Source organism: Cokeromyces recurvatus (genome assembly GCF_025118155.1).
Source record: "Cokeromyces recurvatus strain NRRL 2243 chromosome Unknown BX663scaffold_3, whole genome shotgun sequence".
Taxonomy (NCBI): Eukaryota; Fungi; Mucoromycota; class Mucoromycetes; order Mucorales; family Mucoraceae; genus Cokeromyces; species Cokeromyces recurvatus.
In genome coordinates this window covers 836,139-863,519 of record NW_026251389.1, presented here as the reverse complement: position 1 = coordinate 863,519, position 27,381 = coordinate 836,139, and the positions used below count along the sequence as shown (strand labels likewise).

Sequence of the window (27,381 nt, the reverse complement as noted above, 5' to 3'; positions counted from 1 at the left end):
AGATTACGTGATAATTTTATCAAAAACCTTTTGTGAGACAATCATGGTTTTACTATTATGTGAAGGCAATTCTATTTATAAAAAAAAAATCCTTTATTTTTTTTCCCTTTTTATCTATTTTTTTTTTTTTTTTCATTATTTATTTACTTATTTAAATTTAAGAAAATGTCAAACACATTATATGAAATTTTTGAACGCCATAAGGATAACACACATCCTGCCATTATTATTCCTCAATCAGCCGAGGTTCCTACTAAAGTTACATTTTCCCAATTCCATGATATTCTTTATGACTTTGCTCGCAAATTAGCTGCTCAAGTACCAGCTAACTGTCTTGCGCCCGGTAGATCTATCTCTATTAGTTATCCCAACTCTTTTGAATTCGCGGTTTCCTTTTTGGCCGTTAACTACATGAACTTGGTTGCTTCACCCCTGAACTTTGCTTATACCGAAGATGAATTTAATTTTTATCTCGAAGATGCCAAGAGTACAGTCTTGATTGTCCCCAAGGGCACTGAAGCCAATAGTCCTGCCATTTTAGCTGCTAAAAAGCAAGGTGTTATTGTAGTTGAAGTCTTTTGGAATGGTAATGAAATGGAGGTGAAGTCTCTTTCTGAAGTCTCTGGCGACCATCGTATTATTGAAAAGTTTGAGCCTAAGCCTGACGAGCCTGCTTTATTATTACATACCAGTGGTACAACTGGAAGACCTAAGGGTAAGTTTTACAATCCATATGGTGTATATATAGAGAGATATAATTAAGGAGGAAAAAAAAAACCCTCCCTCCCCCCTGGATATATACAGATACAAACTGATATTACTTTGTTTATTTCAGGTGTTCCACTTACTCACCTTAATTTACTTACTTCCATGAAGAATATTATTGGTACATATGAATTATCATCTCAAGATTGTACTCTTCTCGTCATGCCCTTGTTCCATGTTCATGGTCTTGTCTGTGGTCTTTTGTCCACCTTGTTGTCAGGTGGTACAGCTGTCATTCCTCGCAAATTCAGTGCCTCTCATTTCTGGCCAGATTTCAAGGCCAACCAATGTAACTGGTATACAGCCGTACCTACCATTCATCAAATCCTTCTTCGTAATCCACCTCAAGAGGTTCCCAAGATTAGATTCATTCGTTCTTGTTCCTCTAGTTTAGCTCCCGCCACTTTACAAGCCCTTGAAGAACAATTCAAGGCCCCCGTCTTGGAGGCCTATGCCATGACTGAGGCATCTCATCAAATGACCTCAAATCCTTTACCCCACCGCGGTATTCACAAGCCCGGTTCAGTTGGTCTCGGACAAGGTGTAGAGATTGCCATTCTTGACAGTGAAGGTAATCCCACAGAGATAGGTGAAGTCTGTATTCGTGGTAAGAACGTGACCCATGGTTATCTCAATAACCCCAAGGCTACAGCTGAGTCCTTTACAAAGGATGGCTTTTTCCGTACAGGTGACCAAGGTCGAAAGGATGCGGATGGTTATTTGATCTTGACAGGTCGTATTAAGGAATTGATTAACCGAGGAGGAGAGAAGATCTCACCTATCGAGTTGGACTCTGTCTTGTTGAGTCATCCCAAGGTTGCAGAGGCTGTGACATTCGGTGTCCCCGATGAAATGTATGGTCAAGAGGTTCATGCCGCTGTCGTCATGAAGGAAGGCAGCTCGGAAGATGTGAAACAAGTGGAGCGCGATTTGCAGGCATTTTGTGCTACCAAGTTGGCTAAATTTAAGGTACCTAAAAGAATTTATGTGACAGACCTGATGCCCAAGACTGCAACAGGTAAAATCCAGAGACGTAAGATGGTGGATGTCTTCTTCAGTCCTCAAGCCAAGATTTAATTATTATTATTATTATTAATTTTGGGGCGAGACTAGGAAAGGAATGTGTGGGGTTCTTTTTTGGGTTTTTTTTTATTATTATTATTAAATTTAATATAGAATGTAATAAATAATAATTATTATTATGCCAATATATGAAGGGGGGTTTTTTTTTCTTTACATGTGAAAAATGAGTTTTTTTTTTTTTTTTGGTCATTTGCATATTTTCTTCTGGTCGCACAAAAAAGGAGGAGGTGGAAAGAAAGTTGTATTAAATGAAGTTACCATAGATATAAACTGGCCATTAAAAGTTAAGCATGGTATTATTATTCTATTTTTTTTTTTTTTTGCTATAGCAATATTTTTTTTTCCTTTTCGGGATTTATTGACATATATTTTTAGGAAATTCAAAAAAAAAAAGAGCTATAGCTATTTTTAGCATAAAATGCGTATCATAAAATCATTTTGCTCCATAAATAAACCTTCTTCAATTTTATAGTTTAGTTGATCATTAATTTAATTCGATAGAAATAAGTTAAAGCATTAAAGTTCTTCCTCTCAGCCGTAGCCTATTTTTAAAGAAATGATGTATCCTTTTTTATTTACTTATTTTCTGCTTATAATCCTGTTGTGTATTATTTACATAAGCATATGTCTGATAATTTTTTTTTTTCGTATATCGTATATCTTTGTAATTATGATGCATAATAGGTTGGGTTTTTCCTTTTTTTTTCATGAGTTAGTTATTTATTCTTATTTCTCATAACGCAACATTACTATAATAAAATCCCTTTATTTTACTTTATTTTATTTTTGTATAAATACACGTATTTCAAGTAGTCTAATTAAACCCCAAAAGTATTGACTTTAGCAATAAAAATAAATATATATAATTTAAAAGCTAGTTTATTAGCGTGAATTATCCCATGAGTGATTGGTCTTTCTATGGAAATTACGACTGAATAAATTAAACATATACATTGAATATATTACACTTGAATGCAAAATATCAAAAAAAAAGATAAAAGAAAAATAAATAGATAAATAAAAGAAAAGAAAAAATTGCAGCAAAGTAATGATTATGTAAGGTTAAAGTGTTCATAAAATGAAATTACATGTATATGATTACGTAATAAAAATAAGGGTATCTTATTAGTGGAAATAATAGGGTCTCCTCGGATGTAATTTCAAGTTCAATTCGTATCAAGATTAAAACAAGACGCTACACTATTTTCTCCTATCAATACATGTGCTATCCATCTATTATTATTATTATAATCTAATCTTTATCATAGAAAATAAGGAATATCAATTATTCCATTTCGTACAACTTCGAAAGTCAATTCACTTATACTTGCCAAAAAGAAAAATACTAAAATAAATAATTATTACCCCTTTAAAATACAGCAAAATAAAATAAGAAATTAAAACATGACTGTTTTAATACTCCTTTTGTTTATTGGGCGAGACGATATCACATTGTTTGGTTGCTTTTATAGATTAAAAATGGCATTATATTTGTATTATAGTTTGAAGATTGATATTTATGAATTACCAACAATGTATTATTGAAATTATTTTTTTTTCGTTTTCCTGCAATATTATTTAATTCATTCTACAATATTCATAAATCAGTAAAATAATATGATAGAGATTATATAAAGGGATACTATCGGTGGAGTATGTTTATACATAATTTAGTTTAGCTGTTTAAAAAGTATTTTTTTTTATTAGTAATAAATTATCCAGTTACGGCAGTAATATGGATAATAACTTATTTCAATAAGATCTAGCATCACTCTACCCTTATACAGTTTATATAACTTGTAACTTGCATATACTATAGACCTGATTAATTTATTATTATTATTATTACTATTATTATTTTGTTTACAGCAGTCTTGTAAGCAATGATTCTTTATCAAGATTAAAGATTCTTTATCTTTCTTCAGGAGAAGCTTAAGATTACTGAAAGTATCTCTGCCTAGTTAGCCTCATTGTCCTATTTTTCTTTTATTATGAAATTCCTTTTCTTCATTCAGTCCTTCCTTGTTTACTATTTTTTTTTTTTTCGATATTTTCAATATTTTTGTAGATTCTTTCAGATTTTGATCGGAATTTCAATAGAAATTATTCTAGATTTGCACTATGATGTTTCAGTTTAATTTATTAATTTTTTGGGATCAAATAGGAATGAATTCATATTTGTTTTTAAACAAATAAGGAAGATTTTGTAGACAATTTAAATGTGAATATCCTAATTATCGTCCACTAAGATCAAAACCATGTTATCTACGGCAGTATCTCGAGTAAAAATAACAAGTCTTTACCTTTCCTCCTAAATAAAAAATGAAACGTCAAGCATATTTTCACTAACATTGATATCTCTATTCTACGTTATGTTACAATTTTTGCATTTGAGTATACTGTAAAAGCATTTACCATTGATGATTTCAAGTTCCTCCGCCTTTTTTTTTTTACAGTTATATTGCAAATTTAATATCCATTCTTTAAATTTAATACAAATACTTCAGCTTCATACAATACAACATAGTATATAATACTTTAGACATTCTAAATTCATTGATATCAACCATTAAAGATGTGAATAACTTTGATCCCTGTTTGAATTTATTATATGATATACTAACAGTTTCAGAGATTATTTCTCCTATTGGTATTGTATTCTTTATACCATCAAAAAATACAATCAATGACACTGACTCTAATACTTTAAAAAATATATTTAGCCACCAGTGTTTCTTCTTATGTTTATAGCTTTTTTTTTCTTAAAAAAAATATTTGTTTAAAATGCTCAGTAATTTTGTTGATGAGATATGCAGTTACAATAGCTAAATATGTATCACTATATCCAGTAATAGGGTGTTGTCTAAAAGGTTAAAGAATATGAAGATGTGCTTCTTTCAAGTTGACAAAAGCAAGTAAGATGATTATCAAAGGTATAGTATTTGTTTGTTACATGTTGCCCTAAAATCAACTGGCATATAAAGTACCAGAAATATGGCTAGGTTATTACAGTCATTAATAATATAGATGTTGATAGAAATTTGGGTAAAGGAATATCACATTTCTAATGAAACTACCAAGGTTAACGATTTTCTCGGTGAATTTATTTTTGAAGGCTGTCACAGGTGTAATAAGAACGTTCCTATACCGAAAGCGTTTTCTTTTCTTTCTTTCTTTTTTTTTTTCGATCCAGTAGTATGTTCGATATTAAATTATTAATTTTATTAAAAACATAAAGTATAGTTTAGATTCTTAACGAATAGTTATAGTTATATAAGATAAAGTCTATATATTAGTATCAGTAGGAAAACTCATTCACAAAGAAAGCTGTTTGCAAAAGGGGAGACTTGAAGATGATAATCACATTATTTCAACGATGCTGCTAAAAAACACGCCCTCCCTGCAACAAGAATGTTTTTCTGTTTTACAGTATATACACATGGAGAGGTTATCTGCTTCTTCCAGCTGAATAATGGTTGCTAAAATCTTTGATGTAATTAAAATTATACGATTGAAGACTTGAGTGGACTTTAGATTCATTAAATATCCAATGTGCCTAATACATGATTGCTTTTTTACTTGCAGATCATCTATAATGTATATTACATTTTAGTTTCACCTCTAAACTGAGATACCGAAAATTACAAGCTGGTTCGTCCAAAAAAAAAAAAAAAAAAAGTAAAACCTGTTTCGTTTAATTTATTTTGGAAATAGTATTAATCTTAAATTGAAAAAACAATAGTAATATTATAACTTTTTTTTTTCTTCCATTATTCTTTCTATTTTCCTATTTAAGGAAAAAGTTTATTATAAATAAGCGTATAGTTTCTTCCGTTACTTCAATATCATGTCAAATTCAGAACTATATGATTTTGATGTTGTTTTTATATGTAAACTTGAGGATAAACAAAATACTAGAATTTTATATAAGACATTTAAGAATGGTATTTATTATATAAATAAATATTTTATAACTGTTTATTAATATACGATATAATGAATAGTTTATCATGTAAAAGACGATCCAAGATGTATAAAATCCATTCTCTCTAAAAGAAAACATGATATTCCAACATTGATCATCATTGATATTGACTATCATTATGATTTACTCGAAAAAATATGCCAATCAATTCAAAATTATGAAATATCGACGACTGTAATTCCAATAGGTAAAACAAAAAAAAGGAAATTTGAAGTGAAATTTTATTATTTTAAATTTTATTTATATGATATTTATTATTATCATAGCTTGTTCTAGGAATGATGAAACATCTAATATAATGCGATGTATTGAAAAAGGAGCCCTTGACTTTATAATAAAACCATTCAATGAATCTGTTATCAAGACTTTATTTTTGGTATAGTAAATCATATTGTTGAATTATTCTTTACGTTTCTAATCATTGATAATTTTTATAGAATATTTATAGATATAATAAGAGTAAACAAAATCATCAAAAGCAACAAGAAAAAGAACAGTCGATAATAATTACACATTTCCAAGATAGACTTAAAACTTTTAATGAAACTAGTTCTATCAGTTCTTTATCAAAAGGCTATCAATGGTATATTAGCATATGACAGGTATTATAGATTAAATACAGATAAATTAATTTTTTTTTTCTTTTTTCGCATTATGACTATCAGGATAACAAATCATATTTTACAAGAATTTACTCCTCAACCGACCATTATTGAACGACTCTCTATAACTTCTTTATCAAAGTATTATTCTCTATTTAACTTAAGTTACAAGTCATTTATAACTCTTTCTCTCTCTCTTTTTTTTTTTTTTGTAGTGAACGTAAATGTTACTTGAAACAATTTATAAACGACTGGAACTTTACGCCACTCGAATTAAATGAAATAGATTTGCTTTACTGTGTATGTTCAATCTTTGAACAAATGTTTTTACAATTTCCAGAACTAAACTCATTACAAATGAATCATGGTATATATTTATAAAATCAAACTTTTCCCTTTCCTTTATTATTATTATTATTATTATTAAAAAATAACAACGATATTCACAATTCTATATTTAGATATTATTTTAGAAATGACTATAAATATTTGTAATTCATACCATAATTCAAACCCTTATCACAACTTTAGACATGCGGTAGACGTGTTACAGTCTACATGGTATTTTCTATGTGCAATAGGTTTGATTGAATCTCCTTGCTCGTTAACAGAAAATAATCACTCTATAAAAATACCTTCATTTACCACTCATAATAATCAAATTAAAGAATTACTACAACCTATTGATAGACTGGCATTATTGATAGCTAGTATAGGACATGATGTAGGGCATCCAGGCGTGAATAATCATTTTATGGTAACAAGGAAAGATATCACTCTTTATTATTATTATTTTGCTTATACATACATATATATATATATTTTTTTCAATAAGGTAACTACTGCTAATCCTCTAGCTATTTTCTACAATGATAAATCTGTTCTGGAGAATTATCATTCAATGGCATTTTTCAGTCTATTACATAAGCATCTCGCTCATAATATCAATTCACATCCAGAATATAAATGTAAGTTTTGAAGACACATTTTAGGTAGCCTGTCTATATAAACAAACAACACAACATATTGTAGCTTTTAGAAAGACTATTATCCATGGAATTTTATGCACAGATATGGACCATCATCAAGATCATGTTCAAAATATAAAATTATTGATACAACGCATACAAAATCAAGAATTAGACTTATCGACTGAAGTAAAAAAGGAAAAAGAAAAACTGATTTTGATTAGTGCTATTATGAAATGTGCCGATATTAGTAACTGTGTAAAGATAATAATAGTAATAATTAATATATGTTATATCACTAACTCGCTTATTATATAAATATATGCATTAGGCGAGACCATTTGAGAATGCTAAAAAATGGGCTATTATGCTTGTTAAAGAATTTTCATTACAGAGTGAACTAGAAAAGGAATTATGCATTCCAGCCATTCCTATTAATGAACATGACAGTAATAATAATGTGGCATTAGCCAAATTTCAACTCTCCTTTATCAAAAATATTGCATTTGATCTATATCTTTCTATGAATCAATTATTTCCAGAATTCAACTTTTGTATACAAAATATTCAAGATAATATGGATAAATGGTCAATAACAACGATTCAAGAAAATATAAAAAAGTATAAAAAAAAATTTTTTTTCTCCCCTTTTTTCCTTTTATAATACATTGAATAAGGAAAAGGATGATAATAAATAGACTTTTGAGAATATTATCCTATGTAATAAAATAATAAAATTACGAGTTCTGTAATAATTTAATCCATTTCTTTATAGACAAGAGAAATTGTCATTACTTGTACATTCCTTACCATTCTTTATTTAAGATCCAGCCATATAATATATTTTACTCTTTGTGCCATTATAACAACACTCATTGCAAAAGTCCTTAAACGCATTATTAAACAACCTCGACCCATTCTAGTAAATAGTCATATTAAAAGACAAGTTATGGTATGCCTTCATCTCATTCAACTGCCATCAGTTTCTTTACTACTTATTTGCAATGTTTAGCAACAACAACTGTCAATCATTACACAGAAGAGAAACGAACGTTATTAAAATCAGTTGTTACACTAATTGCCATTCTTTCTTTTCATTGTTTCTCAATAGCTGTCATTTGGTCTCGCGTTCGATTAGGTCATCACACAAAGTCGCAAGTCATTGCTGGTGCTCTATTAGGGGCCTTGTGTGCTTTATTATCATTTATAATATGGAAAAAAAATGAAATAAAATAAAATAAAAAAAAAAAAGGAAATAAAATAAAAAATAGGTTAAATAAATACATTTCTTTTTATTATATCATCAATCAACATTGATATTATTACAAATCAGGACAAGTAGGCTTGCCTAATAATGGACAGCAAGGATTAGGGGAATCTAAGATAAAATTATAGCAATTAATTTAAATGTTACATGTATTTCTCCCTTTTCCTTTTTACTTACTTAAATAGCCACAAGTTTGTGGGCAAGCTTTTGGACATGGCTGTAACTTTAATGCACAACTAACGTTACGACAATCTTCACTACTTGATTTATGTTTCTTTGTATTACTTTTCTTTTTCTTGTTATCATTTGACTTTCTTTTTACCAAATAACTATCGAATACAAGAATTAAATATTTCAAAATAATATATATCATACGCATATTTTTTTTCTTTTTTTCTTTTTTTTACTTTGCAATATTCTTCTCATGACGTTCAACGTCTGATGTAATTAAATCAACTGAATGTGATAACCCATTTGATATCGTAAAATAAAATGAGACTAAAATAAAGAAAAGGATAGCACAGAGCTTCATGCTATATTCAAAAAAGAAAATAATAATAATAATAAATAAAAAAATGGTTTGAGGATTTATATAAAGTTTTTTTTTTTTTTTTTTTTTTTTTTTTTTTTTTTGTTAAATTAACATACACAAAGGAGACGATAATGACGGATATATATATAAAGACATTCTATGTTACAAACATACTCAAAAGAAAAAAAAAAAAAAAAGGAGAAAAAAAAAAGTACAAAGAAGTTCATTTATCAGTAAATTAGTATACATGTTGCATATCTTGTTAAAAACCGTATTTCTTCTTCTCCTTATTTAAAAGTCTTTCTTTTTCTTTTTTTTCTTTTTTTCCCGCGTAAAAATGAAATGAAAGAAATGGAATACTTTTCTTTGTATTAAAAAAAGATATATTTATATATTATTTCAATGTATCTGAATATAGTAGTTTAATATGTGTGCTTTTCTTTTCTTTTCCTTTTTAATTAATAAAAATACTTAATGAAATCTCTTCTTGGAGAAACAATTATTTAAATAATGGTGTACATGTATTTTATTTTATTTTTGCCGAAAAGAATTTGTTTTACCCTCCCCCTCCTTCCTCCCTTCTTTTCCTCTATTACTACTACTACAGTATTAAAATGATGTTACATTATTTATTATAATATATTTATTGTTTCTCCTTTTTTCTCTAATAATGGTTATTATTTTTTTTTCCGTATTCTATAAAATCTATATTATCATTTTACCACATTGGAGTCTGTTGTTGAGACCTTGTTGGCTGTTGTTGTTGTTGTTGTTGTTGTTGCTGCTGCTGCTGCTGCTGTTGCTGTTGTTGTTGTTGTTGCTGCTGCTGCTGCTGCTGCTGCTGATTATGATTACTGAAATAACTATTCCATTCATCAATATCAAAGGACATTGGAACACCCCAAAAGGCTGTTCTAATTGCATCGAAAGGTCTATTATCTTGTCCAAAATTTAAATCTCCCGCTGTCGTTGTATTATTAGTCGTATTATTAGTCGTATTATTAGTTGTATTATTAGCTGTATTATTAGTTGTATTATAATTAGTCATTGTAGGTGGAGTGGTATAAGGTGTAGATTGTTGTGAAGAGGATGAAAAATCATGTGTCGTTGACCTGTTTACATATAAATAATCAGGAAATCGATGCTCTGTTCCTCGTTGTGCATCAATTGGATTTTTATTAAATTCAAATGTCTGTTGGTCGGATAGAATAGGTGAATTAGGTACTGCAATAGATAATGATTCACGATTTATCATATTTGCATTCTCTGTATTTCGATTATTATATTCTTCATCTACATTTTCCAGGTTAATATCGCGAAGACCTGCTAGTTCTCCTAGAATGTTACAATGACGAGCTGATGTAATCCATGTCTTTTCAACTTCATCCATGGCTCTAATAATCTTATTAATACTAATCTTGGCTTCGAAGGCAAACATGGAATCAGATGAAAGGGCATCATTGATGAAAATGATACCTGCTGTAAACATAAAATAAAGCGCATAATTATTGACATTCTTTAGACGTCCCTCAGCCATTAAACATTCAACAATGTCAAGGATTTTGTTAGCAGCAAAGGTACAGATGGAAGCCGAGGGAAAGACGGAAGGCGTGGTGGTTTGAGTGGGTCCAGGAATGAAAGGTCGATGCAATAAAATGAGTGCTGTATAGAATAACATGTGGATTTGACAAATTTCAAGTTTTGGGGCTGGTGCCTTTTCGGCCATACGACTGTTAGGGGGTCGATATTGAAGATAAGGCGGTAGTTTGGCCATCCATTTGTTAAGTGCTCGGTCAAGTTTTGAAATAACATCATCAGGTGAGGACATCATGGCTAACTGTTTTCTACCTTTTACCATATAAAGTTGAACAAGAATCTCACCGAGAATCTCACAGAGTTTAATAAGTTGATGAAAATCTTCCATAATGGTAGGTTTGTTATCCTTATCATCTTCATCTACTTCAGAGGGATAAGGTGCATCTAAATCTCGTTCATCAATCATCGGTGCTCGTCCATGCATAGCACATGTTAATCGATCCACAACAAAACTACAATAAAATACTCTTTTACGTTCTTCTTTTTCTGCATCAGATAAATTCCATGAATCACAATTTCTATTTAAACCTAAATTTTGACACATTCGAAAAGCCTAGCGAGCGAATATGCAATACATATGAGTTTTTTTTTTTTTTTTTTTTTTTTTTTTTTTTTTTTTTTCATACCAAACCACTATATAACCAACCACGAATATTTTTTAAAGCACCATTTTGATGACTACTCAATAATAAGAGAGATTGAACTGTTGAGACTTTAAAGTCATCCCATTCAAAGTCCAATAAGATTCGAGCTCGCTCTAAAAAGATATCACCCGCCGTATCACGTAATGCTGGATCCGATCTCACCCTAACATCAGGTGAAATACGAGATGCTACTGCATAGATGGCATTTAACAACAAGGGAGGAGGAGGAGAATCTTTCGAATTTAAAGAGGCCAAAAAGGATTTTTTGTGTAACAACGGTAATAACGGATAAAAGTGAGTAAAATAAAGATCTAATAAATGCTTTGATAGGTCAGGCGGAGGTAATTCGAAAGGATCTACGGCTAATGGATTATTCTTATTTCGACCTCTCGAATTAAAATGAAAAGCACCATTTTGAAAGTTTTTACTATTTTGAAGCATGTAAAAACCCGAAGATTTACCATAGTAACGAAGCTGTCCACTTTCATCGATAGATAGGTTTCCAAGGTTATCATTGATCGTATCATCATGCTTTATTTGAGGTTCTGTAATAAAAGGTGAATCACGAAGAGCTGCTTCACTAAGGATTGGATGCCTTTCTTCAAAGTTTTCTTTACGTGCTGGACGAGGACGAACAAGTTCACCATAAGCAGTTTCAAGTGGAGAATTAAGCTCAGCTAGAATAGCTTGAGAACGAGGATCATCTTCTTGAATAATACTACCTAATAAAGCTTCCAATCGATGCAATCGACCTTCAATTGCTTCAATATAACCTTTAGGTGGACCTCTCTAATAATAATAATAATAATTAATTTTCTTATATGCATTGATAGTAACAGACATTAGTTACCTTTTTTGTTGATTCTTTATAAGTACAAGGTAAACCTAAGGATGCACAATTACCACAGATAGCTTGTGCTCCATCACATTTTACTTTCTTTCTTCGACATTGTTCACTGGTGAAATGAGAATTAGATTTTATGTTAAATGTCAAAAAAAAACAAAGAAAAGAAAGAAAGGAAAAAAAAATTTTTTTTTCTCTTCCGAATTATTGTATCCATTTACCATGCTTTACTAACTCTTTGACGTTTATGAGGTTCTTCTGGCATTCTTTATGTTGGATTTTATATGGATTTTTCTTATGAAAAAAAAAAAGCTAAAACATCAATAATAAAAAAAAAAGAGAGAGAAAATAAAGATATCAAGAAATCTATTATTATAAAGTCTATTATCAGTAGTCCAAAACTTTTTTTTCCCAAATATGGAATTTCGATTTCAATTGTTTGGTTCAAAATTAATTTATTTTGATTTACTACACCCTTGATTTGCTTGTTCATTTATGCAGTCATCTTCTGTAAGGAAATAATTGCTTCTTTATAAAAAAAAAAGCATTATAAAGTAAAGTAACTTTTGTATATTTATCTTTTGTTTGTTTGCTTACGTGCATAATGTATTTATTGATTAGAGTCTTATTTTTTTTTTTTATCATTATTATTTTTATTATTAGATATTAATTAGATATCCGACAGTCCGAGTTTTTTTTTTATCATTTACTAATAAGCTGCTTATGTAATAAAGCATTCATAATAATGCATTAATAATAATGCATTCTTTTTTTTTCTTAAAAAAACACATTATTCATATTTCATTTCCAGAAAGAAAGAAAAAAAAAAGTATATTGTATTATTACTTAATAAAAAGATTCTCCTCCTATCAATTATTATCTAGAAAACGATTCACTATCGTCATTTTAAAACTGAGCAAGAAAAAGATGTAGCCTTGTTTATTAACGGATCTACAAATTATTAACAAATGTGTCTATATAAAAGAGCAGATCTACTGGTACATCATAAATAAGTTTATTGATAATATCAACAACTAAGGAAGGTATATCATTATCTTCTATTTGAAGAGTAGCCTGCACATGTCCACATTATAAGTTTCCATAAAACAGCAATGGCTGCTAAACCAGCCACAACAATTCCACCGTAAAATAGACCATCATGAAGTACTTTGTTACAGACTGTACCACATACTGACGTATCTGTACAGCTATTGTTACATTTATTTGTTATCACTTTTGAAGCAATCATGAGTGCAATACCAGCAGCTAAGAATGCGCAACTTAGTAGTAAACCAAAGAATGAATAACATGTAATAGCTGGATTATAACAACAACAACAACAGTCTCGTTTATGATTTGAGTCAGTATAACCTGCTGATGGTCGATAACGATAGGACTCTACTTCATTCTCAGGTGGTGGTGCAGGTTTAGCCACAAAGGGCTGGTGATGTTGAACCATTGGAGCCTTTTCTTCTAATCCTTCGATTTCTAATTCTTCATTTATTTTGGTATAGGATGAATTATTTTGTTGTATGTGTTGATAGTGAGGATGCGTATTTTGCTTAAGATACTCCTCTCGTTCTTGTTTTAAATAATCTTCTAATGGGTGATCTTGTTGACTATTAGGTAAAGGGCTATTACTACAAATAGGCTGATGAGAAGGAAGAAGAGGAGCAGTAGTAGAAGAAGGGTTGTGATGGTTATAATACTGTTGCTGAGAAAGAGAGTGGTTATTATAGATGATAGACTGTGGTTGTTGTTGTTGTTGTTGGGAGATATAAGGTTTTGATTGTGGTGGTTCTACTACAATAGAATGAGATGGATAATAAGCATTATTGATAGGCTGTGGTGATAAAGGCACTGTATATACATCCTGTAGTGGTTGTGGCATTGGTATTGAATGAGTAGTAAAAGGTTCTTCTTCTTCTGTTGTTACTGGAGGTATCCTTAATGGAGGAGGAGGTGGATATTGTCCAGCATATGGATCAGGATGATTATTGTACATTTTTGAGTAGCTTTGAATAAGCAAAAGAAATAAATAAATAAAAGAACAAGAAAATGATTAATAAAAATAGAAGGGAAAAAAAAGTACTATATTATTATTATAGTTTTATTCTTCTTGGCATAAAAAGTGACTTTTTTTTATAATGCTTATTTCCCTTTATTTTGTAAGAAAAAAAGCATTTCTTAATTTAGTTTTTTTTTTTTTTTTTTTTTTTTTTTTTTTTTTTTTTTTTTTTTTTTACTGCTTAAATATAATAAACAAATCATTTGCCTCCTTACTGCGCTTATTCAAATTTATAATAAAGAATGATTCATTTTAAGTTAAATACATGATAACTTTGCTATATTACTCGAATTTTATTTTAACAAAAAGTTAATTTCACCAAGTAATGTCTTCTTTAGTTATATATTTATCTGTATGAAAATTTATGTATTTTGTTGGTTCTCCAATAAAAAATTACTAGTACATGTGATGATACTGCATGCAGATATGAAAGGCGGAATATAATTGGCTAATTTAAACTAACTTCATTGGAGCCGAATAGAAAAAAGACTAAAAAAAAATTTCTACTATTTTTTTTTTTTTTTTTTTTTTTTTTGTACAGTTTTTTTTTTATTGAACAAAAAAAAAAAAAAAAAAAAAAAAAAAAAAAAAAATGGTAAGTTATAATATTTCATACAAACATATTTCTTTTTATTTTCCTTTTACTTTATTTTTCTTTTTACTTTGATTTTAAAAAAAAATATTATTTAATAATGTAATTTATAATTTATATAAAAAGTACCATCAAGTCTATGGCTACGGCCAACAATCGCAACAATCGCAACAAGGAACACCCCAACAGCAGTCACCGCAGGCTAATAACAGTAGTAATAATAATAATAGTCAACCTCCTTATTCTTCAACATCAGACAATCGTAATCTACCCAATTTTAACTCTTACATGGCTTCTCCTGCAAAAATCAATTCGTCAACATCACACAACATAAATTCTACTTTACAGCAATATCCTTATAATAATTCAGCTGTAAGACAAACGTCGTCGCCCTCCTTTCGTAATACAAATACAAGTAATGGATTTACTTCTGTAAGTAACAAAAACGCGTCATAATTACTTTTTTTTTCTTATTTCCTTTTTTCCCTTTTTTTTTCCTTTTTTTTTTCTTTTTTTTTTCCTTTTTTTTTCTTATTTCCTTTTTTTTTCTGCATATATAATAGCAAGATATTGTGAATGGTTTAACACAACCTACTACAAATTTTGACAATGATAGTTCAGGCGGAACAAACAATAATGAGTTACCTACTTTGCCCCCATTATCTCCTCAAATTAAAGGTCCACCGCGTTGGATGCCAGAAGATTCGATAAGGTAAACAGAATTGAAAAAAATAAAAAAATAAAACAAAAATAGCGTATGATAATAGAATCATGTATTGATTTATTTATTTAGAAATCCAGACACAAATAACAATAATAATAGCAGCACTGTTGCCATGATACCAACACCACAGCAACAACAACAGCAACAACAACAGCAACAGCAACAGCAACAGCAACAGCAACAACAACAACAACAACAACAACAACACCAACAACAACAACAACACCAACAACACCAACAACAGCCAGACCCTTCCGTTTTAGTACAATATGATCGTAGATTAATGCCGTCGTCATCACCTTATCCTCAAAGACAACAAGTGACTCCGCAATCATATAATAATAACAATAATAACAATAATAACAATGAAGGGGAAATAGGAGCTTATGGTTGTGGTGTAATGGGTTGTTTTGCTAGCTTTGCAGCATCTAACGGATTATTTTATCACATGAAAAGTGTTCATCCAAATGTTGATGAAGTTTACAAACCTTATCGTTGTGCAATGCCTGGATGTCCTAAACGGTATAAAAATATTAATGGGCTCCAATATCATTTACGTGAAGCAAAAGGATCATCAGGACATGGTAATGTAGAAGGAAGCAATGTGAAGCCATATCAATGTTTAATTGCTGGTTGTAAAAAGGCCTATCGAACACCTAATGGGTTACGTTATCATCATCAACATGGACATAACATGCAACAACAACAACAACCACAACAACCACAACAGGGAAATAACATGCAACAACAAATGATGGAAGCTGCTGCTATTCAACAACAGATGCAACAACAGCCTCATTTATTACAGTTACAACAACAGCAGCAACAGCAACAACAGCAACAGCAACAGATTAATCAACAACAGCAAATAAATCAACAAGTTATGAATCAACATGCAATGAATCAAGCTCATCAGCAGCAATTACCACAATTTCGTTTACAAAGAGATAAATGGTTAATGGATGGACAACAACAATAATAGAATTTGTTCATTATTTATGAAGTTATTATTTTTGTTTTTACAAATAAAAGAAAAAAAAATACATTTATAATTAAGAATGAAGCACATTATTTATTTTATTTACACAAAATAAACTCGTTTCTTTTTGGAATTTCTTAATCGAAGAGACCGAAGCCCATATCTTCGTCAGATTCTTCCTTTTCTTCTTCCTTTTGCTCTTCAGCAGGAGCATCACCAGAAGCGGCAGCGGCAGCACCAGAAGCAGCAACAGCACCACCAGTAGGGACAGAAGACATCTTCTCCTTACCTTCAGCAATGAGCTATATAATAATTGAAATTAAGTTGCCATTCTCTTTCACTCACTCACTCACACACTCTCTCTCTTTCTTTCTTTTTTTTTTCTTATATATATTTCTATTTATTTACCTCAGCAATATCCTTTTCGGCAAGAGCAGAGATCAAAGAGGAGACACGTTCCTCATCAGATTCAATACCAACAGAGCTCAAGAGAGACTTGACATCTTCAGCAGCAGGGTTGGCCTTACCAGCAACGTTAAGAAGAAGATAAGCAGCGAGATACTTCATGACTAAATAACATAAGTTTAATTCATCTCATCCATCCATCCAAATAATCAATCCTATTTTTTTTTTCTTTTTTACCTATTAATTATTTGCGTATGTAACGATTTAACTCCTTTGAGATACGAAACGCTTTAAAGAAATAGAATCTGTTAATTTTTGGCATTACCTTGAAATATAAAAAATTATTTTTTTTTTAGGTTCGGATTTAGGAGGGGGGGAGGGTCGGACCATCACATTATGTTGAACCAAGCCTAGAATTTCAATCAAAAGAAATTATTGTCGGCGTTAGAATTTAGTTTTTTCAATTTCCTTTTTTGAAAAAAGAAAAAATATTTTAGAATCTTTAACTTTTCTTTCTACCTACCTAAATATGTCATAAAGCCTGACAAAGGAAGAAATAAGTCAACCTACGTAACAATAAACGACTGTTAGTTGCGTATAAGTCGTAACCTATAATCCTCTACTATCTTTTCTCATTATGTTATCCAAATTACTCAGACCAGGAACTGACCACCCTCTTTTCAAGAGAAATATGAAGACGCTCTTTGACAATGAAGATTGTTACTAGGGCTCTATTAAATACACTAGAGATATTTCAATCAATTTAGATAACTCATATTTTAGTAGTAGCGATTATGTAATGGGATTTTTAGACTAGAAGATCGTTTATGTAATCTTAAAAGCTACAAGTAATAATGATAGTAACGATCGTAAATAGGACCTTGACTTTCTTGCAGTATTTGGCTTTATATAATATTAGTATTAATGAAGAAAGATGAGGACTTAAGGATGTAGCAAATTCTCCTGTTCAACTCTTGCAAACTGTGTCAGAGTTTGTAGAATCTAACAATATTATTACTTGCTTCTTTTGGAAATAAATTCAATTAAATGATGTATATACATAATACAATTTATGATATTAAGGTGAAATAGTCCAAGCTATATTATCTTCGATAGTACTAGATTATACTATGTATCTATACATTAAAATAGGTGTAATTTACTTTGATATAATGTAGCAGTAAGGCTAAACATGACAAAAAAAATACTATAAAATAAGAAGTTGCAGATACGATAATACATATCTCTTACTTAATATTAACTGACATTGTGAATTAACCTACTCGACTTTTTATTACCAATGATTGCTCAATCACGATTGATACTATTAAAGCTATTATTGTAATATTATCAACTAAAAAAAAAAAGAAATAGTTTTCGGAATTGATGATTTACGTCAAGAAATACAGGATGGAATTCACCTACTATTCTCTTACATCTGTTTCATCTATGCTGTCAATGACTCTATTATACTCCTCAATAGAAGTGAATTATAGCTCAAGTCATCTCCATTTATAAAAAGCGCTCCCTTAAAGATCCTTATTACTATCTCTTATGAATCAGCCTCACCTCAATTTCTTTAAAAGTTATTAAAATACTATCTAAAAGATAATCTTGGGATCAGCAACCCCAAATTAGATATTAGGCAGGATGAATTCCGTACTGTCTAGCTGAAATATGTGCTCAATTAAAAAATCATAAATACATTAAAATGCCGACCGTTTTTTTTTTCTGATATGAAAAAATAAGGCTGGTACAGTCCTTTTTTTTTTGTCTTAAGAAAAACATATATACTTAAGTGTCGAAATGAGTGATTTAGAAACTCTCGATGAACAACAAAGAAAAACATTAAATCAATATCAAGTAATAAATTTAATTACACAATAATTTTCATTTAACATTGATATCTGTATAGTCCATAACTCATAGTAAAGATGCTCTTGAATCAATACGCATATTAAGAGACAACGACTGGAATCTTGAAGTAAACTTTTGATAATAATAAAAACTATAATAAATAAATAAAGATAGTAAAAGATACTAAATTTTTATTATTATTATTGTTTGATGTTGAATAGAATTCTGTGCAAAATCGATATTTACCAATAGATGCAACTTCTAGTAGCCATGCAACTGTACATTACGAAGCTGAAACTGAAGCTGAAGACTCACCTTCTTCTACCTCGGCACTTTTAGGTACAACATCAAGAAGAACACATAATAAAAGATTTTTTCTATCTTTTTTCACATGGCCATTTAATTTGGCATGGAGACTCTGCTGGAATGTGGTTCATTTAATGGGTAAATATAAATAAATAAAAAAGTAGAATGTAGGCTCATTTGCTTTAAAACTAACATGTGCAATTTAGGACGTTTGTTATATAAACCTACAATTACTGCACCTCGTCGACAGGATGCTCGTTCAGAAGCAGAACGTTTTCTACGTGATTTTGAATTCACTTATGGTACAATACATCCTAATTTTTTTAATGAAGGTGGATATACACAGGCTCTTACTACAGCTAAAGATGAACTCAAATATATGGTAGCTATTTTAATTAGTGAGGAGCATGATGATAATGATGCTTTTTGCAGGTAAATAAAACATATATCCTGTCCATGTCGAATATATATGTATAGACTCATAAGATATCACTTATATTAGGGATACGTTAACAAATCCTGAACTGATAGATTTCTTTCATCAGCATCAAATGATTGTATGGGGAGGTAATGTACGTTATACAGAGGCATTTCAAGTTAGTCATACCCTTCAAGCCACAACATACCCCTTTATAGCCATCATTGCCTTACAGAATCCTTCTTCCAGTAATACTTCTTCGTTGAATGTATCAAAAATGTCAGTCGTGGACCGTATTGAAGGTCTAATATCTGTACCTCTATTATTGTGTCGTTTCGAAAATGTCATGAATCGCGTTGATGCAACTCTCGCACGTTTTCGAATAGAACGAGAACAACGAGAGGCTGAACGTCGTCTTCGAGAAGAACAAGATAAAGCCTATCAAGAAAGTCTACGAGCTGATCAGCTTAAACAGCAGCGTCTTGAAGAGGAACGTATAGCTGCTGAAAGGATAAAGGAGAGACAAGCTATGTTAGCTCATCAACGAAATCAATACATTCAATATCTTTGCCAGCATGTCTTTAACAAAGACAATAATAATGATGATAATGATGAAACAACCAAAATTAGTTTTCGTCTGGCAAATGGGGTACGTGTTATTCGGAAGTTTCGAGCTGATGATACATTAGAGACATTATATCAATTTATTGAAGCATATCCTTATTTACAACAATATCAACAACAAAATAATGAAAACATCGATTGTTCTATGCCTGAGGGATACATTCATGAATATAACTTTAAAATTCACTCGCCATTCCCTAGAAAGGTATATGAGGCTGATGCTAACAAAAGGATTAAAGATGAAAGTGGATTATGGCCAAGTGCAACTTTAATTATAGATACCATTGATGAAGAAGAGCTATAAACAATGTATGATAAATAGTATCCAAAAAAAGAAAAAAAAAACTCTACAGTATGTAGTTATGTAAAATAAGCTAATATAAAATTAGTTCTTTCTATATTTGTATAAATATAATTATATATCATGAATAGTCTACAATTGTATAAATTTTGATACAAGTATCTACAAAAATATAAACTGTTTATTACCCTTTTTTTTTTCATAAAGGATATCATTAATAATTCTTGTTTCAATAGCTTTAGTAATCTTCTGCGTATGATACCTAGTTTTACCCTTAGCTAATTAATGGTAAAAAAAAAAAAAAAAAAAAAAAAAAAAAAAAAAAAAAAAAAAAAAAAAAAGTATACATATTTATATATACTCAATCGAGTTCAGCTTTGATGGCCATGGACATATTTATTATCTCTATTTTATTTTATTTGAAATATTTTATGAATTGATATATTATTCTTTATAATGGAATAAAATGCTTTCATATTATCGTATATATCAGTAATATCCAACGCATCACTCTAAAATCAAATTTATATATTAGACAATTGTTTTTTGTACTTTCATCCTTTCTGGAAACTGCGTCAGAGGGCCTTTCTTTTTTTTTTCGTACTTTTTGTAATGCTTTAAGGTCTTGTATAAATGAATAAAGTGGTTCTGATAATTAAATAGAAAGATAATAATTTTGCTGAAGGTGATTTTTGAGAACTTTTTTTTCGCTTTTTTCCTTTTAGCTGGTCATGCTCTTATTGCTTAATTTTATACTCATATTTATTATAATATGTATATTTTTTTTTCAAAATTCAGCCTATCTGACTCTATAATTTCTTTATTAACAAATAGTAACTTTATAGTTTTTTTTTGAGAAGTTACACTCATTTCTTATAATCTTATTTATTTAAAATGTTAGTATTAATAACCTTATTTGTTCATTCCTTTTGTTCAAGTATAAGAAAGAAAAAGAAACATAAGTTTGTTTTTTAAAGCTTATCCAAGATATACAACCTTGAATTTGAAACTAGGACAACTTTAGGTATCTGGGATGATCTGTATCACCATAGCTTAAAGCTTAAATAATAATTAACATATCACTCAAGTTCAGGGGCAAAATAATCAAAAAAAAAAAAAAAAAAAAAAAAAGAAAAAAAATTCAAAGAAAAAAGTGACACTAATAAACAATTTTTTATGAAAGTCCGTTGTTTATTAAATAAATAAAGTCCCCATTGTTTTTTTTTTCTTTCTTTTTTATTACTTTTCTTTCTTCCTTTCTTTTCTTTTCTTTTGTTTTTTATTATTTCTTTTGTTTTTTTTTTTAGATGGTAAGAAACAATATAATATATCAACCATGGGATTTGATATCATCAGCAGGAAAAAAGAAAAATAGTGATATGCATGACAGTAGCCTTTTTAAAAGTATATTTGTGGTTTTTAACTAATACATTTTTATTATGTATACTTAAGTTTTCTTCTACGTATAGAAGAATCATTAGCACCTATTATTACAACGCAAGAAGTTATAGCTCAAAGATCTCAAAGTTTTGCATATGGAACAACAAAGACTACAGAAAAATCGAAAGATCCTATCGTTTATCCAGCTTTATTATCGAAAATTGCAGTTGAACTGAGGCAAAGGATCATATTGTCTGATCATATCAAGGATGAAGTTGAATATAAAAACACATTTGATGGTAGACAAGTTGTTGTAATGTTTACTTATAATTGCTCCCCCCCCTCCCTTGTTCATTTGATTCGTTTTACTTAAACAGGTTATATTACATATAGGACTTGATATCTTTGATTATACAACCAACAACTTCTGATAGAAATTTAGCTTTAAGAATAGGAAGAGAATTAGGCTCACAACGCTTATTTCATGATGTTTGTTACGAAACTCACCTAATGGATTCACCTTTTTATTTTTATGAATTTTCAAATCATCATCGAACCTTTTATAATTTGAAGACTGAGGCTCATAAAAATAATAACTTAAATCCAAGTGGAATTATTACAGAGCTAACCTATTGTTATGTACCTACGTGTTGGGATGTAAAGCCTTGTTACAGTCCTATATGTCCAAAGAGATTTACTCAGGTAACATTATAATATTAGTATAACCAATATGACATATATGTGTATATAATTATTTATAAACAAATTATAGTTGAAATTGGCTGATAATAGCAAACGTAAACATTCTCGATTAAAAGAGAAATCTGCAGCTAATCAATTATATGATTACTGGGCAGATAGAGTAGATAAAATACTTTATGATTCACTTTCGAAACTTGAAAGAAAAAGGCAAGAAAATATTTATGAATTGATATATACAGAACAAGATTACATTCAGAGTTTAGAATATTTACAAGATGTACATTATATATTTTACATTAGGAGAAAAAAAAAAAAGGGAGAGAGGAGAGCTAATATATATATATATGTATGTATTTTTTATATATATAGATGTGGATCAAACCATTGACAGAAAGGCCTATTCTTCCTACTTCTCGACGAGAACAATTTATACAAAAAGTATTTGGTTATATTGATGATATTTATCAAGTTAATATTGAAATGTTACGAGCATTACAATTACGACAAAATCAACACGCTATTATTAATCAAATCGGTGATGTTCTTATTAACTTTGTAATTAATTTTGAGCCGTATATTCATTATGGTTCAAAGCAATATGAAGCTAAATATGTTTTAGAGAATGAAAGATACTCAAATTCAAATTTTAATGCATTTGTCGAGGTAAAAATCATATACATACATATTTACGGGTTTATACTTACTATTGTTTATTGCAGAACACAGAAAGACACCCTAATTCATTAAAACTTGAATTAAATGGTTATCTTACAAAACCAACGACTCGACTAGGTAGATATACGCTATTATTAAATGAAATTTTGAAACATACACCACCAGGGCATCCTGATTTAGAAAATTTGCCAAAGGCAATTGATATTATTAAACAATTCTTATCTCGTGTTAACATTGAAACTGGGAAAGCTAAAAACAAATTTGATATTGAACGAATTTATTATAATCTATCATTCAAGTTCAGAACTGATGAAGTAGTATGTGTATATGTTTATATATGTATAAGATATATAATACAAAACCTTTTTATATATGTATATATAAATATTTTTTTTGTGATAGAATCTAGATTTACTTGATGAAAACCGTACTATTATTAAACAAGGAATATTAAAAAAATCCCCTCAGTCTGACTCTATTGAATATCAAGTAATTCTGTTGAATAACTATTTGGTGATAGCAAAGATCAAGCTAATTAATGGCACAACAGAACAATACGTGATACAGAAAAGGGTATACATATACACATTTTAAATTAGAGGATTATTTTACAATTTTTTTTTTCTTATATATTTGTATATATATAGCCTATACCTATTGAGTTTTTATATGTCTATTTCCCGGATATTTCATTGAATAGCAGTAAAAGATCAAGTGCATTAGCATTAACTTACCTTTCTACACATCATACTATTGCAGTCGTTCCAACAACATCAGTATCCACTGATATTAGGCCTTATTTGCAACAAAATACTACTAAAAATCAGCAATATCCGATTACATTTCAACATTTGGGACGAAAGACATTCACTGAATATACCCTATATGCAACATCAGCAGCAACTCGTAAACTATGGTTAGAGAAAATTCAAGACGAACAGGAGAAAAAAACTAACCGTAGTCCTATCTTTGAATTAACACCTGTTATTCATGCCTTTAATAGTTTGAACAAAATCAATCATTTTATTACATTTAGTAAAATATGCATGCATATATTATATTCGTAAAAAAAAAAAAAAAAAAAAAAAAAAAAAAAAAAAAAAAAGAAAGAAAGAAAAAAGTATTTATGGGTATACTTACATAATTTTTGTTAGATAATGGACAACAGTATTTATTAGCTGCAGATGATGGCGTCTATGTAGGCCATCACAATGATAAATGCCCAAATGTATTACCACATAAAGTACTATCTATTGAAAAAGTTACTCAAATACAGGTTATTGAAAGCACTGAAACGTTACTAGTGTTGGCCGATCGAACATTATGGGAATATCCTTTAGATAGTGTGAATGGTAAACCAGAAACACAGCCTAAAGGGCGTCTTGTCCAAAACCATGTTCCCTTTTTCAACGTAGGCATATGTTTAAATCGTTTGATGGTTTGTATACCCAGAGTTTCTGCTCTAAATTCTGTTATTACCATCTATGGGACTACAATTGAACAACACACTAGTAAATCAGCAACACCACAACAAAATAAAAGATTATCTGATGCCTTCAGTCGTTGGGTCTCAGTATATAATAAAACTTTATCATCTGATGAATTAATACATTTGAAAAAGATTAAGAACTGTTATGTACCCTGTGAGGCGTATGCTATTGAGCTTTCGCCTACAATGATGCTGATTACAACTTCAAGAGGAATGATTATGGTGGACATGAAAACAGATCATCCACAACGTAAAAAAAAAAAAAAAAAAAAAAAAAAAAAAAAAAAAAATGATGAAGGTAATATGATAACTAATTTTTTTTTTTTTTTTTTTTTTTTTTTTTTTTTTTTTTTGTACAGAATTATTGAATCCTGCAGATAAAAACTTGGCGTTTATTCTGGAACGTGAAAAGGAGGCTTCTTCATTAAATTTGCGACAACCCATCAAACATATAGCAATTTTTAGAACTCCTCGTAATCATTATTTTGTCTGTTACGATGGTATATATAGCAATCAAGTATAAAATAGAGAGAAACTAATTATAGATATATATATACATGTAGAATATGCGTTTTACATTGATAGTAAGGGAAATCGTTTATTTGTTAATTTCTTGATAGAATGGGAAGGAAATCCAGAAGGTTATGCATTTTGCTATCCATATGTTATGGCCTTTGATTCTACCTTCATTGAAATTAGAAATGTAATCACTGTAAAGTATTACTTGTTGGAATATACTTGCGTTATATACTAACTATGATTCGATATAATAGGGAACCATTGAGCAAGTGATTCGTGGAAAAGAAATAAAATGTTTAAATAATGGTCATAAAACGGAGCTACCTTTGATATTTGGTTCCATGATGGATGAAAATGATCGACAATTTGTATTTAAACTATTATTAACAGCTAATGAGCAAACAAACATAGGATCAAATATGCCCTCTTCTACTTTATACTAAAAAAAGAAAAAAAAAAAGAAAAAAAAATAGAGGAGGAGGGATTTAGTAGTTTTACATATACCATCTTGTATAGAATATTTTATTATTTTTCTCAAACAAATAATATTTTCTTGTATAATAAAAGTTAAAACCAACATTTTTATTGCTGTAAACTCTTAGTAGCCTGTTGAATTGCTAAGACAGCTCTTTCTTCCGTATATTTAATTTGATCTTTATCTTTGGCATCTATAGCTTCCACAATAGCAGGAAAGACCTGAGAAGAATAACCTGTCCAAAGGCCTGGAGCATAAACTACATGCTTAAACCATTCACGCCCTTTAATACCTTCTCCACATCCATCAATACGTGCTACTACATTCCAAATAGTTGTAATTTTATTTTTGATATGATTTATCATGATCACTTCACCTTCTGCAGGACCTTTTGGTTTATGAGAGATTGTTTGAAAGATTGGTTTCTTATTACGAGCCCCCCTTAAGAATTATTTTCGTGTACTGTATATACAATCATTAAAGTTTTCTAGCTTTATTTTAGGTTGTGCAGTTCAAGAGAGAAAGGTGATATGCATGCATAGGTTGCTGCTAATATCATGATTTAGAAGTAATTTAATTTTATATTCAAGTTCCATTGAGTGTTGATCAGATGTGCATGAACACAGATGCTTTGTCAGAAAATACGCGTTTGAAGAGAAAAACACAATCATAGAAAATCCAAGGTTATTGTTGCTGATTTTCTAATGCTCTTATATTGAAATATCAATGCTGATCAACTAGTTGATACCATTGTCTGAGGTTACCACGATCAAGACCCTTATATAACAATCAAAGTTTTCCTTGCATGAACTATTAATGAAAGTGCTATGAACAAAGATGATGCTCGCAAGCACATTAAAAACCAATCGTTAGTCCAACCTTATTTGTGTTCTAACCTTAAATAAGATACACATTACGTGCTTGCAATTATCTGAAAATAAGAGAGAAGCAGAAATCAGTGACAAAAGCAATATTAGTGCCCAAAACGGGAGGACCTATAGGCAGCAAGACTTGTTGGAATTAGTACACTCTATAGGCTGTACTTGCTGTCATAGCTCAAGGGGTAAACTATCGAACTTGGCTTTTCTGTGCTAATCAGACGTAGGCTTTTCATTTTTGCTTTCCAAAAGAAATCCCTAAACGATGAAAAGAAGCTGGTTCTGTCGATATCCCATTCCTTGGTTGAACAAGAAGCAAGAAGTCCAAGCCTTACCATGTCCTTTTGGATTCGCCTGTTCTTAGTTAAACCGTTCTTCTACTATACCCTTACCGCAACCTGTTTATCCTCTTTTCCTTTGTTCCACTGCCTTTATATAATCTTGTTTCACCTCTCTGCGATGTGTGACGCTTTAATTTTATTTTACAAAAAAAAAAAAAAAAAAAAAAAAAAAAAAAAAAAAAAAAAAAAAGTCCAAGCCATGATCAATGATCTGCTGATCTCTCAGGAGAAGAAAATAAACTACATGACGATCAGAAACACTTACAAATGAAATGTTGAATGTGACTTTTTGTATTGTCTTCGCTAATAAAATTAAAAAAGGATAATATGGCTGCTAAAAATTATGTACCTTTTTTTTCATT

The 27,381-nt window shown here is 29.8% G+C and overlaps 11 protein-coding genes across 11 annotated transcripts; 5 read left to right on the top strand and 6 right to left on the bottom strand.

Moving 5' to 3' along the window:
- The first annotated feature begins 120 nt into the window (after window positions 1-120).
- On the top strand, window positions 121-1,975 carry BX663DRAFT_497035 (uncharacterized protein). Its single transcript, XM_051525851.1, has 2 exons — window positions 121-715; window positions 836-1,975. The coding sequence occupies exons 1-2, from the start codon at window positions 166-168 to the stop codon at window positions 1,840-1,842; spliced, it is 1,557 nt and encodes a 518-aa protein (XP_051386581.1). The 5' UTR covers window positions 121-165; the 3' UTR covers window positions 1,843-1,975.
- Window positions 1,976-5,748: 3,773 nt separating this feature from the next.
- BX663DRAFT_198481 (uncharacterized protein) lies at window positions 5,749-8,240 on the top strand. The gene is made up of 11 exons (XM_051521732.1): window positions 5,749-5,792; window positions 5,853-6,020; window positions 6,100-6,209; window positions 6,271-6,416; window positions 6,499-6,576; window positions 6,651-6,802; window positions 6,897-7,192; window positions 7,271-7,403; window positions 7,468-7,661; window positions 7,735-8,123; window positions 8,179-8,240. Exons 3-10 carry the CDS (start codon window positions 6,132-6,134, stop codon window positions 8,065-8,067), a joined length of 1,410 nt encoding a protein of 469 aa, XP_051386580.1. The 5' UTR covers window positions 5,749-5,792; window positions 5,853-6,020; window positions 6,100-6,131; the 3' UTR covers window positions 8,068-8,123; window positions 8,179-8,240.
- Window positions 8,241-8,683: 443 nt separating this feature from the next.
- Window positions 8,684-9,256, bottom strand: BX663DRAFT_497028 (uncharacterized protein). The gene is made up of 3 exons (XM_051525850.1): window positions 9,078-9,256; window positions 8,848-8,999; window positions 8,684-8,781 (listed from the first exon to the last, which is right to left on the bottom strand). The coding sequence occupies exons 1-3, from the start codon at window positions 9,200-9,202 to the stop codon at window positions 8,726-8,728; spliced, it is 333 nt and encodes a 110-aa protein (XP_051386579.1). The 5' UTR covers window positions 9,203-9,256; the 3' UTR covers window positions 8,684-8,725.
- A 664-nt stretch (window positions 9,257-9,920) lies between these two features.
- Window positions 9,921-11,883, bottom strand: BX663DRAFT_427327 (fungal-specific transcription factor domain-containing protein; the record flags this gene model as incomplete). The annotated part of the gene is made up of 2 exons (XM_051522608.1): window positions 9,921-11,351; window positions 11,425-11,883. 2 exons carry the CDS (start codon window positions 11,881-11,883, stop codon window positions 9,921-9,923), a joined length of 1,890 nt encoding a protein of 629 aa, XP_051386578.1.
- A 288-nt stretch (window positions 11,884-12,171) lies between these two features.
- Window positions 12,172-12,391, bottom strand: BX663DRAFT_404127 (uncharacterized protein; the record flags this gene model as incomplete). Its single annotated transcript, XM_051522244.1, has 2 exons — window positions 12,172-12,231; window positions 12,293-12,391. Coding segments are annotated over 2 exons (159 nt in total), but the record flags the coding sequence as incomplete, so codon positions are not given.
- A 796-nt stretch (window positions 12,392-13,187) lies between these two features.
- On the bottom strand, window positions 13,188-14,412 carry BX663DRAFT_497026 (uncharacterized protein). The gene has a single exon (XM_051525849.1). The coding sequence runs from the start codon at window positions 14,289-14,291 to the stop codon at window positions 13,338-13,340; it is 954 nt and encodes a 317-aa protein (XP_051386576.1). The 5' UTR covers window positions 14,292-14,412; the 3' UTR covers window positions 13,188-13,337.
- A 1,140-nt stretch (window positions 14,413-15,552) lies between these two features.
- BX663DRAFT_198418 (uncharacterized protein) lies at window positions 15,553-16,638 on the top strand. The gene is made up of 3 exons (XM_051521731.1): window positions 15,553-15,658; window positions 15,748-16,254; window positions 16,314-16,638. The coding sequence occupies exons 2-3, from the start codon at window positions 15,783-15,785 to the stop codon at window positions 16,328-16,330; spliced, it is 489 nt and encodes a 162-aa protein (XP_051386575.1). The 5' UTR covers window positions 15,553-15,658; window positions 15,748-15,782; the 3' UTR covers window positions 16,331-16,638.
- On the bottom strand, window positions 16,368-17,456 carry BX663DRAFT_497025 (60s acidic ribosomal protein-domain-containing protein). The gene is made up of 3 exons (XM_051525848.1): window positions 17,292-17,456; window positions 17,058-17,218; window positions 16,368-16,951 (listed from the first exon to the last, which is right to left on the bottom strand). The coding sequence occupies exons 2-3, from the start codon at window positions 17,214-17,216 to the stop codon at window positions 16,787-16,789; spliced, it is 324 nt and encodes a 107-aa protein (XP_051386574.1). The 5' UTR covers window positions 17,217-17,218; window positions 17,292-17,456; the 3' UTR covers window positions 16,368-16,786.
- Window positions 17,457-19,596: 2,140 nt separating this feature from the next.
- Window positions 19,597-20,563, top strand: BX663DRAFT_427387 (uncharacterized protein; the record flags this gene model as incomplete). Its single annotated transcript, XM_051522615.1, has 2 exons — window positions 19,597-19,649; window positions 19,720-20,563. The coding sequence occupies 2 exons, from the start codon at window positions 19,597-19,599 to the stop codon at window positions 20,561-20,563; spliced, it is 897 nt and encodes a 298-aa protein (XP_051386573.1).
- Window positions 20,564-21,835: 1,272 nt separating this feature from the next.
- Window positions 21,836-25,814, top strand: BX663DRAFT_497013 (uncharacterized protein). The gene is made up of 12 exons (XM_051525847.1): window positions 21,836-21,964; window positions 22,030-22,253; window positions 22,334-22,642; window positions 22,713-22,919; window positions 23,012-23,305; window positions 23,362-23,634; window positions 23,720-23,890; window positions 23,965-24,352; window positions 24,472-25,056; window positions 25,166-25,306; window positions 25,370-25,518; window positions 25,580-25,814. The coding sequence occupies exons 1-12, from the start codon at window positions 21,868-21,870 to the stop codon at window positions 25,766-25,768; spliced, it is 3,027 nt and encodes a 1,008-aa protein (XP_051386572.1). The 5' UTR covers window positions 21,836-21,867; the 3' UTR covers window positions 25,769-25,814.
- A 93-nt stretch (window positions 25,815-25,907) lies between these two features.
- BX663DRAFT_548753 (transferrin receptor-like protein) lies at window positions 25,908-27,016 on the bottom strand (the record flags this gene model as incomplete). The annotated part of the gene is made up of 2 exons (XM_051531098.1): window positions 25,908-26,241; window positions 26,844-27,016. The coding sequence occupies 2 exons, from the start codon at window positions 27,014-27,016 to the stop codon at window positions 25,908-25,910; spliced, it is 507 nt and encodes a 168-aa protein (XP_051386571.1).
- Window positions 27,017-27,381: the final 365 nt, after the last annotated feature.